Source organism: Tachysurus fulvidraco, chromosome 11, assembly GCF_022655615.1.
Source record: "Tachysurus fulvidraco isolate hzauxx_2018 chromosome 11, HZAU_PFXX_2.0, whole genome shotgun sequence".
Classification (NCBI taxonomy): domain Eukaryota; kingdom Metazoa; phylum Chordata; class Actinopteri; order Siluriformes; family Bagridae; genus Tachysurus; species Tachysurus fulvidraco.
In genome coordinates, this window is record NC_062528.1 from 10,971,418 (window position 1) to 10,991,744 (window position 20,327).

The 20,327-nt window shown below is 38.5% G+C and overlaps 1 protein-coding gene across 9 annotated transcripts in view; it reads right to left on the reverse strand.

Moving 5' to 3' along the window:
• The window catches only part of sez6b (seizure related 6 homolog b), a 154,054-nt gene that overhangs the window by 35,683 nt on the left and 98,044 nt on the right, over positions 1-20,327 (reverse strand). For all 9 annotated transcript variants that reach the window (XM_027147813.2, XM_027147814.2, XM_027147810.2 and 6 more), the window contains exon 4: positions 18,782-18,971. In XM_027147813.2, coding sequence (XP_027003614.1) covers positions 18,782-18,971 — 190 coding nt within the window. The remainder of the gene's footprint in view (positions 1-18,781; positions 18,972-20,327) is intronic.

Here is a 20,327-nt window from a genome sequence, read left to right on the forward strand (position 1 = left end):
CACTAACAGAGATGAATGGTCTATTACGGCTCCTGTATATTACATGACCTGATTAAATATACATCCTCATTTGGGTGAGCTATCAATTATGAAGCGTGAGGGGATGCACTAATGCCGCTTCAGCTCAGGAGATCTCATTGAGGCTGATTGAGTGTGATGGGTTTAGTCTGAGAGGACAATGATGAGTTTGAAATCTCTCTCAACTCAAGACAGCCTTTCATGCCACCTCACATTAACCTCAGTCACTGAGAATTGTGCATCCTGGGAGATTGCCCAGAGCCACGGTACAGCACACAGGCTGAGAGATACAGTGCATTAGGACGTGTTTTATCAAAGATGAGCTCTAATGAACTAACCTAGGAGTTCTGTGATCATTTTTGAATGACTTTTTATATGTATAAATATTAATATTCTTCACTAACAGAACTTGCTAGTTAGTTAGCTAATGTGGAAAAATCACCAACAGGAATTTTAAGGCATATCTTAAGCTTGAAATATAGAGATTTGAAATATTATGGATTTATTTCTGTCTTATTTGGACTGGATGAGTTTTACAATTTAGTGGGTAGTAATGTAAATATTACTGCTGTATCTCTGGGATTTTACTCATATGTGAATCTGTCAAATGCAAAGATAACATTGTCTAATACATACTATAAAATTACCTGTTGAAACCCAAGCAATATAAAAACTGTCATGTTGGGAAAAATGTGTTTACGTCCTAAACTAAACAAGGTTGTGCACTTTATCTTCTGGATGAAGAAACTCCAGGAAATGCTTTTTTCTATCCTCTACCTATAATACCAAGCTGAAAGCAAGTTTTAAATGGCAGAACGATTGATTGTAGCTACTGCAGGGTGATACAGGGTGTGCAATTATAGGAAAATGATCAAAGTCGATGTGATGTGATACTGATGTGTAGGAGACAGTTGTTACTACACAAGTGCCTTAGAAATCTTCTAACAATTACATATTTTTTACTGATTAAAGAATTAATTTTTTTTATGAAATTATATTTAAGTTTAATGCTGTGGAACATCTGCAAATCATGCAAATTAACAAATCAAAATTCTAGCTTTTTTCCCTCATTCTGTTAATGCAGAAAGACAAAAAATTGCAAGGCAGTGAAACACCTAAAGAAACAGCTTTAGCTCTGACTGTTACACAGCACTCTCAACACTTGAACACAGTCTTGTTCAATAAACATAAAATATTTCCATATAGAAAGCACATTAATATGAACCTGTGAAATGTCTTACAGCGGCCATTATTGTCAGAGAAATCAACACCAATCGAATACTCAAACGTGTATGAGCACAACCACAAACGTTAAAAATGGTTCAACAAGAGAATAAAGCCCAGAACAAACAGTTCGCAAAAATATGAGATGTAAAGAAACTACAAGAAAATTCAATTTTTACCACCATGCATACATCTGGAGGACACTGCCGTCTCTATGATTTGCATAGAGATTGGTTATCCTCTATGAACTGATTCTTTTTTCACCAGATGTCTTCTAGCATCAATACTGAAAATTGTATTACTAGTTATGTGAATTAGTACCTTAGGTTCTATTGAAAGAGTGCATTCATAAACATCTCAATCACAAACAAGCGGAAACATTTGATGGGCATCTCTTAGCATGTGTATGTAGGCTCAAAAAACCATCTGCAGCATTGAAGAACAGATCCATTGTAATGCAGACCATTAAAATCCAAATGCTTATAACATACCATATCATTGAAAAGGATTGGACTTTAACAGGGAGAAATTGCACTCTGTCAGATTTCAGTGCTCGGTGAAAAAAATAAATATACACTTGAGGTGTAATATATATGCAACTCATTGTATCATTCAATAGAAGGCTCTGAATTTGTTTTTTTAACAGTTTTTTTTGTTTCAAACAAATCGTACAACAGAGCATACAAAGTACTTATACATTGTAAAATACCACTGTTATTACATGAGTTGCCTATTCATCTCAATGTATCTAATAAAAAGAAGGTCTGGTGTATGGTAGCACAACTGGACCAACATCAGTCTGGTGGACCACAGTCAAGCTCCTAAAAAGTTGAAAAGTGAAAAGTTTTCTCAGATGACAAGATGATTATAACAGCAAATGGGAACATCTGGAATGAGATGTTTAAAAAAATCAAATGTGCGTGGAAACTTTTAGCCATATAGTCGATTATATTGATAGACATTGAGTGTGTACATTCCATTTCATTACAATCTACCGAATTCACCAAATACACTGGTGGTAAAACTGCAAACGTCACTCTCTAAAACTCTCTAATATGAAAAATATGAAGCAGCACATACAGTACAGTATATACAACGCACAACAATGTCACATTCAAGCAACCTTCTCACATCTGAACAGATCATGCAAACATTCATTATTATAGCGCCTAAGCTGGCTTGTAAAATGTAAAATGATGTTATAATACAGAATTCATAACCTAGTTTCACTAAAAGTGAAGTATTATCCTGCCTCACTTTACTTGTGGGATTTTACAGTGTGTATACATTAACGGTTGCTGTATTATTTCAGATGGAGGGCAGTTAGAAATAGTACAGCAGCTCCAACTTGTTCCCATGGAAATTTCACCAACCCACACCTTTTCCGTTCGCAAGTGTCAAAACACAAGGACATGAAAAATCCTTCACTTCATTAAACATGCTGCTTGCTGTCTCTCTTTCCTTTTCATGAGATTGCTGAACTATAATTCAAGTCATCTAAATGTTTCGCTCCAGCACACCTCCATAAATCAGTGACAGCAAATATAATATCATCAAAGCAAATAAGCTGGCAGCGGTGCGCCACTGTTAACCATCGTTCAGCTCTGTTTTTAGTACAGTCCTGCTAATGATCTGAGGGTGAGGAGCGGGGTCAATAAATGACAAAACAATAGAGTGCCACAGCATGGCCAAGCATCAAACAGAAACAGAACAAGAAACAGGAAAAAATAACAACTTGAGCAGTTCAACTGGGCACAGTTCTGAATAACACAAAATATCTCAAATGGACAGGATAATGTGTGGGGTTCTCATCCTAGAGACAAGTCAGTTAGAGACAAGGTGTCCTTGGACTCCTGATGACTTGCTTATTTATCCTTCTGCCTCAGCCACATCCTGCAGTCGCGTGCGGATGCTTTTCAGAATGGTCCTGCTTTCAAATAATGGCATTGTGTACAGAATGTACAGAAGTAAAAAAGAGAAAAGCTTAATTGTAGTAAGTAGAATAGAAATAAAGGACTGTATATAACAATGTTTACTTGAGAATAATTAGTGGCAGCATTGCTCTTACTTTTGTCTTTCATAAGCTTTTTTTTTTTTTAACAAAACGGGGTAACGCTTACATTTTTTAAATCGAGGTCAGAAATAAAAGAATATCAGCCAACATGAATATGAGCTGTACTTAATTAGAATTCCTCTTCTCTTGTCTGTTTATTTTTTATTTTCAATTGAAAAGAGCATGGATTGTCCTATTGCTTTCTTTCAACTTGCGTAATTGGGTTTATGTTCAGCTAAAGGAACATGACCCAAAGCAAAAATAGTTAATGCCACAAGCAAGTGCCCTTTTTTTGTAGTACTTTGTCCTTCCTCATTCAAATTAACTTTTCTTTACCAGATAAAATTGTTCACATTTGTGTTGAACTCCTCCTATCTTGTTCGAAATCTGTCCGATTCTTGCATTCGTTAAAAAATAATAGCACTCAGTGTTTAAATGACTAATATAATCACTAAGAAATATAACCGGTGAGTAAAAACAGGAGTAGAAACTGGAATAGTAGTAATAATAAACCTTACACACCTCTGGTTATACTGTACTTACCTATAATCCCTTTCTTTGCATTGCAACATAAATACACAAATACGGTATGTCAGCACTCACGTCATTATAGGAAGTTGTCTATACAAAAGAAAATGGATTCCTTATACTCCTTGATTTGGGAATGCATTTTTCACCTTCTCTGCATTACCACAGCCACCCTGACATATTGTCTCTTTGTAACGGATAAGCGGGTGGTCTTTTTTGTCACTTGTTCACTGTGAATGCTCCTGCTCTCTCCCGCAAATCCCACCAGTTTAATTATGGCCGCTATAATTATGCTCATGCGGCTCCACGTTTATTAGAAACCGATGTGCTCAGAAATTAACGGAGGAAAAAAAATCAACACCGCACACTCACACAACATTGTCAAAGGAAGGAAATTATGAAAATGATAATGACCTATTAATAATCCATTTGCATTAATAGCTTAGATACATAGTGCACAGTACCTTGTAATAGGATTCCAGTAAGTCTGTGTTTGGTAAAAAAAAATAAAAAATGTATTCATCTTTTACTAGCAATATGTCTGATTTAATTGAAATCAAACAGACTTCTTTAAGACTGAATACAATGTAAAGAATGCATGTAAATTTACAGCATTTATTTAACAGCAAAGTATTTTTTTAATTATATTTTACAGGATTGTAGAGTAAACAACTGGGCATATAGAGCAATGCAGTGATTTACAGTGAAATACCAGTAGTGGGATATCTAGCATTTAAGGCTTTACGTTTTCGTTTTTTGTTTTTTTTTTTTGTCCTTTATTTTACTGATGATTTTAAGTGAACAGAAAGTCTATATGCTAAAAAAAATTAAAATAGGTAAAAGCTCTCACACGTCTTCTAGCTCATGTAAAGACAGGGCTGTCAAGTGTCACGCATTGAGCGTGACAGTCACTCATTTTGGTCTTTTGTCATGCTCTCCCACCACACATTGTATTTGTCATGCAGAAAAACACTATTTATCATCCGCTGTCTCTATGGAACCCTGCAGGAATCAAGCGCGTCTCCCCTGGAGTTCTTAGTCGAGCCTGACACTTATCACCCAATCAAAAAAAAAGGCTACACAATAGCCAATCAGAAAATAGCACTATCTTGGTAACGCAACGACCAATGAAAAAAAAGCAAATCCTGGAATTGTTCAGCATCATCCTTGTTTACAAACAGAGAAAACCACTGTAGCTGCGAGCATCACTTTGAGCACAGAATAAGTCACTCCTGTTTTAATGTTACAACAAATTTACAACTAGTTTGTCACAAACAATGACATTCTGACTGCTGTTTGAGATGTTTCCCAGATATTCAGCATCAGTTTTTCACGAGTGTCTGTAACTTAGCCAACAGTTTTACAGCCAGTTCACTGACAACACCTGCTCAGAACAAGTAATCTAGGTCAGTGGCTCTCAAACTGGGGGCCCCGAGATGGTGCCAGGGGGCCCCGGTTTTATAACATTTTATAAAATTACTTTAATGAATTTATTATAATTGCTGTAATGAATTTATTGTAAATTAAATCTCAGAAAAATAAGGCTACTAACCACCAGCACTACAGTACATTTTATAATTTTATATGTTGCACTACTGTAGGTTGCACATGTTGCACTTTATGTGGCTAGGATTTAACTGTGTATTGTTTTATTTTTTGTCTTATGTAGCTTTATGTAATTTTATGTAGCACCATGATTTTGGAGAAACATTATTTAATTTCATTCAATCATGTACTGCATCAGCTATTTATGGTAGAAATTACAATAAAAGTTTCTTGACTTGACTTGACTTCACTTGACTTGACTTGACTTTAGATAGTCATGAGTTCAAATCCTGCCAAGCTGCCATGGTTGGGTCCTTGAACAACACCCTTGAGCTTCAACTGCTCAGTTGTAGCCTGCCTCAGTTGTTTGTTGCTTTGTATAAGAGCATCAGCCAAATCACCAAATGTAGTGGATTATTTTTTAATAATGCATGTTTAGGACTTACAGTAAATATTTAAAAGTATTTAAAGTAAATACACCCAGCTCCCAGTAAGTTACTATTAAGATTATATAATCTTTGAAAAGATTGATATCAGAGAACAGTACAGAAATTATTTGTAGAAATATTACTATAAAACATTTGACAGTATATTGTTACAGTGTAGACTACTTAGACGTTATGTCACAAACCCCTGGATTTCCAAGAATCTGCACACCTTGTAATCCACACATCTGTAATAGCATCTGTGCCCATGCTCTCCTCCAACTACAACCTCTCCAGTTCACCATGAATCTCCCATATTTCACCAATTACACACTTCACGTCTCAGTGTAAGGAAACTTTAATTCTCTCAGTTCATGGCTTGTTTATGACACTTTGTCTCTCATTAGTACTCCTTGGTATTTTTGTATTTTGGTTATATTACATGTGCATGATTTCCCCCTTACCCTTTGGTATTTGTGCTCTGGTTTACCACCAGATTCCTAGTCATTTATTCTCTGCTTGTTATATATTTTTTGCCCTTTTATCCTGATTATCTGACTTTGCCTTCACCAACCCTTTTGTTGCATGCACATTTTTTTCTAATAAAGCATGGTGTTTATATTAACCTGCAGTAATTTCCGCTAGTCTTGTCAAAGCTTGACAATTATCTTCTGTGCCTCTGAGCTATTGTAAAACAAATTAATTTTAAAGACTACTACACATGGGCATGAGGTGAGTGTGAGGTTGTAGTCTTGATCTTGTGGTCTTGGTGTCAAATATTAAAACTGAAGAATGATCCCGGGCTTCTTGCCGAAGTAAGGCGTGTAAGGAAAGGATTCCCTTACTTGCTTAAAGCAAATTGTGTTTCTGGTTTTGGATATAAGTCTGAGGCTATGTTCCCTGGCAAGGGATAAGATTTGAGAAGGCTTCAGATACCCTGGAAGTGTCCCAGTGATCCCCTCTTACTTCACTGCAATTCTGCACAATGATCCTCCTGACTCATTACTGTCTCTACACTTAAACCAGGTTCTTCTTGCCATACATTAACACAGAAATGTATCTGTGCATCACAGTGATGGGTATTTCATCCTTGCTATATAGGCAATACAACTCACTATACTGGGAGGGGGAGCCATTAAACAACCCTGCCATTTTGTGCAACATAAACAACTGAGAAGGTTATTGCACACAGTAATGCTGCACAGTGATGTTCTGATTTCAGCTGAATATTTTGTGGCAGAGAGGCAATTACTGAGAAAGCACACTGAACTTTTGAACAGGACCATATGTTCCTAGAGATAGGATGCACATGCTGAACCCAGTGTCAACCATTGTTCACTACTGGTCACAATGGAATCTGCAGTGCAAGAATTTTTTTTTACTCCAAAATATAACCCATGAGTCCCAAAAGTCTCTATGTATGTGACAAGGCTGTGTTTCTACAGGACTCCGTGATTGAAGCATTTTATGGCTCTTCACCCTAGCACAGAATCACATGACCTCATCATTAAACACATCTGCTAACATACTCCCTGGGCCACAAGCACTCATTACCATAATTATTATGGTTCTGCATCATTACTGTCACTCATGCTTCTGATGGAGCAGACTGCTGCTGTCAGTAGGAAACAAGAATGGACATAACCTTGGCAACCCTTTGAATTGCAGTAAAAACGGGTAGCTTATATGAAGTTGCCTTCTCAGATATATAATACTAATTATACTGATTTAGCTCAAGCTACAGTTTTTAAAATTGGACATCAGGCAATGCTTTTGCAAACATTCTTTATACTGAAGTCTGGAAAAATGGAAAAAAAATTTTTTACATAAAGCAAACATAAATGGAGCAGATGCCACTATGCCAGTCTACCAGGCTTATGCCTAGTCTCAACAACAGGCAGGTCCTGCCGCATGCGAGGTGGAAAGTTCTATCTCACCTTGTGCTGTTTTGAGATTTGTAAATTCAACCACTGTTGTTTGAATGGACCAGCATTTGCTGGTTTCTCACAACCAGTAAGAAGAGTCTGTATGCCAAGTGGTGTTTGAATCAGACAAGTGTTTGTCCAATCACCCAGAGATCATGAGTTCCAATCCTATTGATTTGAGCCATAAGCCCAAAAGTTTTCTGAAAGTTGGCTGTCGTAGCTTTCTCTCTCTCCCTTATCAACTGTAGCAATCACTGTGAGCTGATGCATGAGGACGGGGTAGATAGGACCAGGTTACTCCAGTTCCTGAATGACTGAGAAGCAGTTTGAAATCTGCTGGTGTTAAAAACTTCAGCCTCCCTGGTTGCTGTGATTGGGAGCGATGTATGATAGGTGAGGAAAGGGACAAAAAGAGAGTGTGAGAGCTAGACATAGAATCCTTGTTGATGTGTTCTGCTCTCTACACAACCCCCATTGACAGATTTGTGGCAGGTGGCAGATGACTATCTGAGGGAGGCAGGTGACTATCTCTCTCATTCCTTTCATGAGAAAAGTCTTGTGCTTCCATCAAGTTACAGATCAGGCTCTTCTCACTGAGACAAAAACGTGTCATGGGTGTTTATGATTAGGAGGCAGTTTAGTTTTAGGTGCAGTTTAGGCTGGTTGAGATCTGCTCCAAATCTGTCAGGCACATGTGTTAATGTCAGCAACACCACAGCATAGTCAGTACAGGGGATATCTGAAGCAGATTCATAGCTAGTGTTCATACTCAGCTTCCAGAGATCTTAAAGACTGCATGAATTCAAATCCTGCAGGATGGCTTATTAGTCACTCAAGCTGTATTTACTGGAAACAAACTACCTCCATCACTAACAAGTCTCATTCCATTTCTATGAGATTTATATGCAAATTAAGTTTGTGTGATCAATATAAATCAATATATCTGCTCTAATGGCTAAATTGAACTAACTACTACAAACTAGTGTACATTTAGGTTCCTGACCTAATGTGCCCAATATTCTTTATTTGTCAAATTTTATATTACATTTCTATAGAAAAAATAACTAGGGGGTCACGGTGGCTTAGTGGTTAGCACGTTCGCCTCACACCTGCGGGGTTCGATTCCAGCCTCCGCCTTGTGTGTGTGGAGTTTGCATGTTCTCCCCATGCCTCAGGGGTTTCCTCTGGGTACTCTGGTTTCCTCCCATGGTCCAAAGTCATACATGGTAGGTTGATTGGCATCTCTGAAAAATTGTCCATAGTGTGTGAGTGTGTGAGTGAATGAGAGAAAAAATAACTTCTGACCCTTTTCTGATAAAGACACATGATAAAGCCTTTAAAGTAGCAAAATGCAAAAACCAGTATGTTTTACAATTACCAACTGCCTTGACTAAAGGAATACATTTTGCAAATGAACTCATGGTATTATGGGAATTACTTTCTCTCAGAGTTTGAAAGAATTAAATATCCTTTAAATGAAGCAGATTTCTGATGCCTAAAAAATGATTTCAACATTATTATCTTCCACAACCACCCCCTCCTATAAGTCCTGAGAGACCAATTATACTGGCTTTGTATGTCATTCCTCTACAGGCCACAAATTGTTCCTGCTTTCTGAAGAAAGGGTTACGAGTTTCATTTGTGTGTAAATCGATTGAAAATCACAGGAGCCGACATATTGGTATTGCTAGCATCTTCAAAATATCCTGGCCTATTTTTGTCTGCATTTCAGGAAGTGATGTGTCCAAGACAATACAAAGTGTGTACAAGGCAGCACTGGATGTTAGAAAGTATTTGTTGCTTTTATGCCAAACTGAAGCCTTCAGAATTCAAGGGATGCTTGTAGTTTTGTGCTCATACTGTGTTCATGTTATATTCCTGAAAGCTGACTGGTGAATTAGAGGCAGGAGAGCTAACTCTTTTTGTTACACAGTCTCAAAGGAAACAGGTGGAGACTAAAAGCTTTACTCCATTGTTTTATATGAGCTCCTCTTACTGCACTCTGTGTCAGGGGAGAACTGAAGGGATTACCTTGGAGATTTAGAGCTGGGATGTCATCAGGGTGAATGACAGGAATTGGACCCTGAAGTACCGGGACTGTGGTTTGAAGAGCACAGGTTCTTATAATAGCTACAAGTACAATAGATGTACAACAGTCTAAACACCCAATTTTATACCCTGAATGTGAAATTACTGAGTATAAACATTTATTGAAAAACATTTAGATCCAAATTTAGAAACACATTTAGAAACACATTTAGATCGCAGTCTTTTTGAATACAAGTCTATCCGCATGGCACATCTTGACTTTTGTTGATTAAGATATATGCTCTAGGTCATTGTATGGCTGAACATTGAAATTCCTTTTCATCTACAATTTCACAAACAGACTCCTGAAGGTTTTGCTCTAAAATTGACTGGCTTTTGGAACTATACACAATTCATTCCATCTTGATAAAAGCCCCAGTTCTGACAAGAATATCAGTCTTAAAGCATGATCCTGCCACCACCATGCTGCACTGTGGGAAAGGTCTTCTTTTGGAATTATAATTATTCCTGTTGCATATGTTAAAGTTGTGTCTCATCCTTTTATACATTTTGGAGGGATGTCGTGTCCTTTAATGCACTTGTGGTGCTGTCAGGACTCAGCCCGGACTTTGGCCATGCGCTTTGTGTTTACGTTTTGTGTTCACGTGTCTGCGCCGCCCTTCTATTCCTGCCTGCCTCTGCACACCTGTCCCTCATGTGTCTGATTAATTATTTGTACTATGTAGTGTAGCCGTGTTGCCTTGAGCAGCACGGAATCCTCTGGTGTCTTTGGTTGTTGTCCTGTCTCAATTCTGTGTTCATGTTTCATGTTTTTTAAGTTAAAAAATTTTTGTTAAGCTTCCTGCATTTGGGTCCGATTTTATCCCGTGTTCATGACAGGTGCACCATTCTCTATAGGATACCTGTACTATACATCTAATCTTTGGAAATTCCTTTATACCCCTCCTCTTATCAAGATACTGTACAATGCATGCTTATAAGCAGTTTGTGGACCATGACTTCATCAGTCAGATGAAACCAAGGAGATGTGGAGAAAATCCTACAGAAAAAGCTGATCGTTATTCAGGGTTAGTCTGAATATTTTACGATGAGCTGTTTGATATTTATTTTTTAAACATGAGATTGAATGCGATCGGCTCATTCTGAACACAGCCACATCCCTAATTCTTATAGGGTTTGCACACTTATTTTTTGATGTGATTTACCTTGGATTTATTTTTTAACATCACAAAAACCTTCCATTTACTATGTCACAGCCCAGAGACAGACTTGCATGAACCTACAGTACTGTAGGTCCTTCTGGAACACTGCTAATCTAATGGCTGCCAAGCTAAAATATTAAGATCAGATTCTAACCATCATTACATCACCGTAAAGTGGGTGAAGGACTGTTATTCTTTTTTGATCTATCTCTTTATTAGAATGGCTAATCTAAGTGGAGCTCCAGATAGGTGGCAATAGTATGCCAAGAAACTATTTGCATGCAATACCTGCACTTGTGAACAAATTTTATGAATGACGGCAAACACACCATCAATTTGTGTGGGATTTAATGATATAGGAAGTAGGCAGTGCTGCCTGCAAGGAATACATGTGAGAGTGGTGTACATCAGCTCCACAAACCTCTGGGACATTGTCCAATTGACAAGATACCTCTGAGAAATCAACAAAATATATTAAGTTATTAAAAGCTGACACAGAAAATGCTTTACATTTTGTAAAGCCAGGTGTCCTACTGTAGCTGTGCATGTACATAACATATTATATGTACACAACAGGCAGATACGTGTGTCTGTCTTTGTATTGTGTCCTTTAGCTTTAATAATTATTATTTTATCACAACGTTCAGATTTGGTCATTTAATTACAGTAGTGGACAGATGCAAAATGTACTCTAAATAGAAAGAGAGAGAGAGAGAGAAATCACTGCCTTTCAGACCATACAATCATAAAATGAAATGAGTGAGGATGGGTTGTTTTATCTACATTAATGGCTCTTTTAGTGTTATGAGGCAGATGATCGGTAAAATTAATGTTGCAGAAATGATCCGGCCTAGTTTCAGTGTGAGCTAACCTTGCCAAAGAGATGACATACAGCCTGCCCATCATAACCATTTAGAAATGCTCTCAAGTTCAATGGATATGTCTCACAAGTGTAGCTGATTCAGCTTATTTCAGCTGATTTGTTGTTGCCCAATTTCTTGAAGGCATTATTATATATTAAATATATATATAGTTATTTATGTCAGTGTATTCTGCTCGTCAGGAAGATTACACCAAACTGAAGCACCAGGGTCGTTTCTGATAACTCAAAGTCATGGCTCCAGAACAAGGGATCAGGATTCATTAGCCTTCAGATCTCCCTGACAATGTGCTTGTGCAGAAGGAAATTAATTATCCAGGTGGTTAGAAGGAGTGTATCGACATGTAATCAAATCTGTCTCCTCCTTCATGCTTATCTAATAAAAACGTTCACACATTATCATTCTGAACAAGGTGACCCTAAAGGAAAACAATTGACTTTCTGCCCATCTGTCTTACACATGCTTGAAATCATTAACATAGAGACAGAGAGAAGCAAAAAATAAAGATCCAAGATATGCTTTCAACACTTTTTATAATCGGAACATAAAGCAGCAGGTTCTCAATGGCTTTATCTGGTCAGGTCTGGGAGTTAAAGCTTCATAAACTATGCTGCATGCATCTGGTGGAGAAAAACATGGATTAATTTGAACATTTAATAAAACAGTTTCATTTCCTCTCCTCTGGATTACTACAAATCCACATGCTGGATGTCATAGAGATACTATAAGGCTTGTCTAGTATAAAATAAAAGACAATATTTCATCAAGGACAACTCTTTTTACCAGAAAGTGCGGTGTCCATGCTCAGCATTGAGATTCTTTGTCAATTCACATGCACCATAGTGTAACAAGTATAAATTTTGTGGCCCAGTTCATTATCTACAATTCTCACTCACTCTCATTCATTTTCTACCGCTTATCCGAACTTCTCGGGTCACGGGGAGCCTGTGCCTATCTCAGGCGTCATCGGGCATCAAGGCAGGATACACCCTGGACAGAGTGCCAACCCATCGCAGGGCACACACACACACTCTCATTCACTCACACACTACGGACAATTTTCCAGAGACGCCAATCAACCTACCATGCATGTCTTTGGACCGGGGGAGGAAACCGGAGTACCCGGAGGAAACCCCCGAGGCACGGGGAGAACATGCAAACTCTGCACACACAAGGCTGAGGCGGGAATGGAGCCCCGAACCTGGAGGTGTGAGGCGAACGTGCTAACCACTAAGCCACCATGCCCCACCATCTACAATTCATTCATTTATATTGTACAAAATATATAAGAATTGTGTAAGAATTAGCGTTTGCACACATTTTGATTCGTTTCAGTTATTTTTTACTGTATATAGCAATTTTAACATTATCCTGAAGCTTTATGTAGGTACAGTACTAGATACTAGAACAGGGAAATCACTGAAACCTATAGTTGAGACCTTCTGCTCTCGTACACAACATGCAAGGCAAACATTTGTGCATAACTCCTACACACTTCATTTAGGTCAACATCTTAACACTGCTGCTTTAAATGTACATTATATAGAGAGGAAAACACACACCATTTAAGTAATCAAAGTTGATGTGGGTGGAAAGAGAGAGTAAAGCAGTGTGAATGAGAAATGAGATGAGATGCTCAAACATATAAAATTCTACAACGCTCACGTCCGTCTTTTATTTGATAAGTGACTTCTTCTATATATGTTTAAATGACATAAAGAACAGAATGATAGATGAGGGTCAGAGCAGCCCATTGATTATGGTTAATATCATAAAACATTTTCCCGGTTTAAAGTAATAGAGAGTAATTAAGGGGAAACTGTGAAGAAGCAGGTTGTAGTGGAATCAGGGCCAATCCAAGAAGCACACAGTGCAAGGTGCAACGGCATACTTTATGAGACACCAGTTCATTTCATGGCATGATTTTGAGAGGAACATATGACGAAACACTGGATTGAACCAAGGACCATATAGCTGTGACATGGTGATGATACCAGCTGTGAAATATCACCCAAAAGAAGTCCAGAAATGCCATGAATAATTTTTTTTCTTCTTATCTCAAAACCTACTCTCTCATTTTTGTCAGTTCTAAACCAGTTCCAAATAAAGTTAGTCAGTGAGTTAGTGAGTCATAAACGTGCACCTATAACTGCAGTGAACATTATACTGAACCAGAACAGGTGCTCAATTTCACTGCCACTAGTTTGTCTCCATGGTTAGATAGATAGACAGATCAATATATAGATGTACTTTATGGATTCCAAAGAAGAAATTAGAGGAAAACACCACACAGTCAACTAAGCTCAAGATCCAACCTTTATAGGTTTTGACCATAGAGCTATAAAGCAATAACTCTACTGCTGTACAGCTAATTTCTGTTAAAGCATGCCCTAAAGTACAGTATAGCATGTGCCGTAAGTCCAATAATGCAGAGAAAACGTACCTTGAGATCACAAGGAAGGAAAATAAAAGAAATAACACTTGTAATTTACTGTACATTTATTATTCCACCACTGCAATTTCAATTCTCATCAAAGCTCTGAAAGCATAATATGTTTTAAATGCATGTTTAGCTTTCATAAAATGTTCGCTGATTTAAATTCAATTTGTGTTCAGGCGGTTTGTAATTGCTAATAAAAGCTAATAATTCAAGCAAGCTCATTACTGCTGAACAATCCAATTTGCTATGAGCTGATTTTTGAGCATGGCTGAGAAAACTAAAAATATTTGTATATTTAATAATAAATTGGAGATAAAACTGATATTCTTAAAGTAGTAGTAACCTTTATTGTCACTGGTCACAGGTACCAGCGAAATTAGCCATCAACCTGCCCATACATACAATATGACGGTGTGTGTGTGTGTGTGTGTGTGTGTGTGTGTGTGTGTGTGTGTGTGTGTGTGTGTGTGTGTGTGTGTGTGTGTGTGTGTCAGGACAGGAAGACAGGGGATTGAAAAGAAATACAGCATGAGGGAAGGGAGGAGGAAAAAAAACAACCCCCAGACTATGCTCCGGTGGGAAGTGCAGTGTGGGAACAGGAAAAACACCTCAGCAACATAAGCACATAAACGCTGCTGCGATCCCTCCACTGGCTTCCAGTAGCTGCACGCATCCGATTCAAAACACTGATGCTGGCCTACAAAGCCATAAATGGACCAGCTCCATCTTACCTCAAAGCCCTCATCATTCCTCGCACTGCACCCCGCAACCTCCGATCTACCAGCACTGCTCGACTGGTTCCACCATCTCTCAGGGTAAGAGGCAAGTATACTACAAGACTCTTCTCTGTTCTGGCACCAAGGTGGTGGAATGAACTTCCCATAGAGGTCCGGACAGCCGAGTCACTGGCTATTTTCAAGCGGCGGTTGAAGACCTACTTATTCAGGAAACACTTCAACTAGCACTTCTTTCCTTATCTTTTGCATTTAAAAAAAAAACAAAAAAAAACCCCTTTGACACTTTTTCATTAACTTTGAACAAATGTTTTAAACTCATGATATCTTAAGTATGTAACCTAGTGAACCAGCATTAATGTATTCAATGTTAGAGATTTAAGCACTTATGTACGTCGCTCTGGATAAGGGCGTCTGCCAAATGCTGTAAATGTAAATGTAAACAGTACGCCATAAACACGACTTGCAACAGGGGAGGGGAGAGGGGTTGGAGGTAATCCAGCACAGGCCAGCAGCCATCAGGTCCTCCTAAATCTCCATCCATCCATCCATCCATCCATCCATCCATCCATCCATCCATTCATTCATTCATTCATCCATCCATCCATCCATCCATCCATCCATCCATCCATCCATCCATCCATCTTTAGTAACCACAGTATCCTGTACACATACTCAACACATTCCATTTTCCCCAGTGCACAACTTTTTCCACTGTATCTGTTCATTTGTTAAACATACAACAAATGTATGAACAAATTGACAGACAATATATAAGCAAACCGTGCAATAATAAACACAACACATGAAGCCATCATGTATAACGTCTTTATAAGAAGATAACAACAGGCAGAATTCTACAGAGTGTGGAAGTGTTCCTGCCCAAAGCAGATTCAGAGAAACAAACACCAAACCCACTTATCCCAGATAAACTAATCCTAGACACAATTCCCACAGACCCTAATGTAATCCACAAACTGTCTATACAATGTACTGCATGATCTAAAAAACCCACATCATTTCAGCTTTCACTTTATTTCTCACTGAATCCCCTGTAAACTTTTGCTTTGTTGCCTGATCTGTTGCATCAGAGCATCTAATAGACTCATAGGAGGAGACAGGCTCATCTCTCACAGCTATACCGCAAGCAGAGAAAAAAAAATCTGATCAACTTCACTGCTGGATAACTTCTTGCCATCAGAAAGCCACTTCACTATTAGAGTTTAACGTCAGAAGAAACAGAGACTCCTAGGTACAGAATCTTGAATCAGGTTTTATTCTTTTTATCATCATGTCTTTTCTTGGTGTAAATAAATGTGTGTGCATTCAACGGATTGGTGTCAAATCCAGGGTTCAATTGCACCTTTTGCTCAGGTTTTCTGAGATCCAATGTGACCATCACCAGGCTCAGAGCTATTGAACGTGAGTTAGTGCCTAAAATAATTAAGTCATTTATGCTGATGTAAGGTGAGGTAAATAATGAATACTGCAAAACAGACGAATAGAATAGTGTCTTGGAGTTTCAGAGGTGAACGAGAGCTTTATCATGTGAATGTAACACCTAACATTGTACACAATACATACGGACTAATGAGTAAAACTACTGTGTGCAAAAGCAACAAAGCCAAACAACATCAACAAAAGTATTACATGAGGTACAATGAAACCAGAACGTAAGTAAGACCTGATTAGCGGAAACACAGAACATGCGTGAGCGCTCAGTTAGACGTATAACAAGGTGGTATGACACACCAAGTCAGAAAGTGGTGCAATAAGGAGATTCTGTGAGGCAGTGATGAAAGCATGTCATTCATTTCTAATCTAACAAAAATAGCAAACATGAAATATTCACCAAACCAAAAAAGTCAAGTAGTAACCATTAAATTATACAAGCTCTGGCACAAACATAGCATTCAGTCAAAGAAAAAATAAACACAAAAAAAATCTGACTTTAGAGATCCGACTTGAGAGAAGTCTAAGTGATTAGCTGTCTGACTGCTATAGCAACTAATGAATTATCTGCACTGATGGGTACTTAAAGCTCATGATGATGCTCAATACTCAAATCATTCTAGACAGACATTAGTACTGAAGCAGGGTTTAATTTGTTGAATCTATCTACATTGGAATAAGTGTTCCCAGTGAAGTTAGAGAAATCTTTATATCTCATTTAGCATTTGAGCCGTCAGTAAATTCTGGAGAATTGTTGTTGATAATTATTTGTACAATCACTTCTCTCTCCTTCTGAACCCAGTCCATCAATCCTGCCTTGTTTGCATTTAACCTTTAATGCTACCTGAGAGGAGGGGCGACGGTGCGCTTTCATTGTCATGTGAATTATTGAGCGGCCTTAATCTTTAATGTGCTTGCCTCCTGATGCAAGCTGCTATTTAGAGGAGCTCTGTCTATTTAGAGGATCTGTCAAATCCTGCAGGCTATTGCCAACCGTGCAGGTGTGGAGGACAGATGGGGTGTCCAGTGGAGCACCAGGCGCCAGACTATGGATGGACTTATGAAACATCATTAACTATATATATATCATATATAGCAGGAGGCCAAATAATGCCCTTATCAACATTCTGTCATAGTCTGTTTAAATACAGTATAAGACTTAGGCTGGAGTTTCCATTCTCTAGTGTGGATATATAGTGTTTCATCAGCAGTGCCGGTTTTTCTAAAGACATTAACAAGTAGTCATTTCCTCTACCTCTCTAAATTATACACAAATACCAGATGATTGTTTTGTGAACGTACTGTTCAAGAGATATTCTTTTATAGAGGCATGTTTCTCAGTATTTTTTCAGCACAGTGTAATGAGAAATGTAATTACTGCTGCAATATTAGTTATTCTCACCTGTGCAGCTCTACCCAGCATGCTTGTTGGAGCATATGAGGAGGATGGGTGGTAATTGGATGTTTGGTATCAAGTCATTATAGATGGAGCTCGGCAAAGCCTTTGGATGATTGCAGTGAGCTTAATAAAAGCATGAAAAACTTCCCTGTTAAGCTGGGCAGGATACACTCTCTGGGAAATACACACAGTTGATTACTACCACTCTACCCTCCTCCCCAAACACACACACACACACACAAAGAAAGAAGGAGAGGGGGAAAAAGACACAGAGACAGAAAATGAGGAAAATGGTTCTCTTATCCAACAGCCATGTTAGCAGCCTGTGAAATTGTATTACCCCACTGCTAACCTGCCACAGTTCATTAGTTCACAGAAACAAAAGGGATTTGTCTACGCACAAAGTAATTTTCTTTTTTCCAGCACCTCTGCAAAATGAGAAAGGAAACTTGCCAATGTAGCGAGAGCGCAATAACCTTTTTCCTGATCTGTCACATATCTCTGTTAAAGGACTATTAGCAGGGAATATCATCTGAGAACTACTCCAGTGTAATTATATGGCAGATTATTGACAGCAGTTGTCATTTTCAGGCTAACATAAGCATATTATGCTGACAAGTGATAACAAGAAGTATTTTCCCCCTCGTTGCACAGAGAGCCTCTCGTAATGGAAAGTAATGATTGAGAGCCCCTTTTTCCCAGACACGTAATCACGCTCACCAATCTAATCAGCAAGCGTACACTCATAAGCAGGTTTTGTCTCAAGCTCTGGCTGGGCACAGTGCCAGTCTCTCTCTCTCTCTCTCTCTGTCTCTCTCTCTCTCTCTCTCTCTCTCTCACACACACACACACACACACACAGACACACACACAGTGATTGGGCAGCTGCTGCATGGGAGCACTTACCTTGGTAGAGTAACAGGAAGGATCCGTGGCAGGGCCGCCGGCTGTGGAAGTGGACGGAGATCTGGTTGCTGTAGCTGCGCACCACCAAGCCCTTCATCAGGATGGACTCATTCGCCAGCACCGATGGTTCGTGGCCTCCCAGATCCTCAAACCTCACAGAATCGCCTTCAGCCAAACTCACGTTTATCACCTAAATGAAATGGAGATAAAAAGAGTATGTGAATATGGCAGTCTTTTTTCCACCCATATCCTGTTACTCGTGGATTTGTTTGTCTACATACACGCAGTTTATTTCTTTCACCTCTTTGACATTGTACAGCCAGACTTCTGCCACTGTCCTGTTTTATTTCTATTTGTATTCTGACACCTGTTTACGTACACTGAGTACAATTCTAGTGAGACTATGCTTATCTAAATCATATAGTCATGACACTAGTTACTTAGAAATTACTTATAATGTCTAGGGAATGCAGTCACATTTTTCTTGGTCCTTTATTCTGCATTTTTATCAGCATCAGAAAATGCAGAATTTTCAGAAAAAAAATGCCCATTATTATTGTGAACAAACTTTTTTTTTTTGTATTTTCTTCAAGGTTTTTTCCATTGACAGCTCAATGTCATAATTATTTCTTGTGCACACTGACAGAGCTGCAATGGTATTGTTTACTGTTGCTGTTTTTTGATGCTGGGAAAGATATTTTTACCTCAATCACTTCTGGTCATACTGCAACCCCAGCTGGAGCAAAGCAGTCACGCTCTGTTGTTATATATCTGTCACTTAACAAGTTACTCTGAGTAACACAAGCAACGCCTGCAGTGACTTCAAATAATCTGCTCTCAGTACCTTGGTAGCTCTTTTGTATTTTCTAGCCTCTTAAACATACAGGTTACATTAAGCTTCATTTTGGTCTGCTGTTAATTGAAGCCATTACTTTTATGAATATGCAAATATGCCATGATCAGAAGTCTCCCATTGGCTGAAAGCATAAAAAAACTGTTAATGTGACATTTTTATGTGACATTTTAAAGATCCCAGAAACCTTTTATAAATTAGCGGCTGCTAGCTTTGCATGAAAATTTTCCGTGCTTTTTCTCCTGCAGTGTCTCTCCATCTGTCCTCCATTCCACAGTACTGTTAAATACCTCTTTTATTGTCTATTATAATATGCATGTATAAATCTAGGGATTAACATCTGTGCCATAGCGGTTCTAAAATTGGGGTTCATTTGCATTGTTTTCGAAAACAGTCACAGGTTCGGTAAACTTCACCATAATTTCTGACACGTTGCAACCATATTGTGGCTTCATGGAGCCAGATTGTGTACTTTAGCACACAGCAAACCCATAAGATTGCTCTCCCACACATCATTATAGAAGACAACCTAGACAACGCCTTTAGCAGATTCAGCGCCATGGACTGAGACGGAGCGTCAGTGGCATGTTTGCTGCATTCCTGTTGCATCTTTATCCACTGTTGGGCCACATCTCTGCCAAACCTGCCCATTAATTACCCAGGAATACCGAGCGAGTGACAATCACCTGTCTG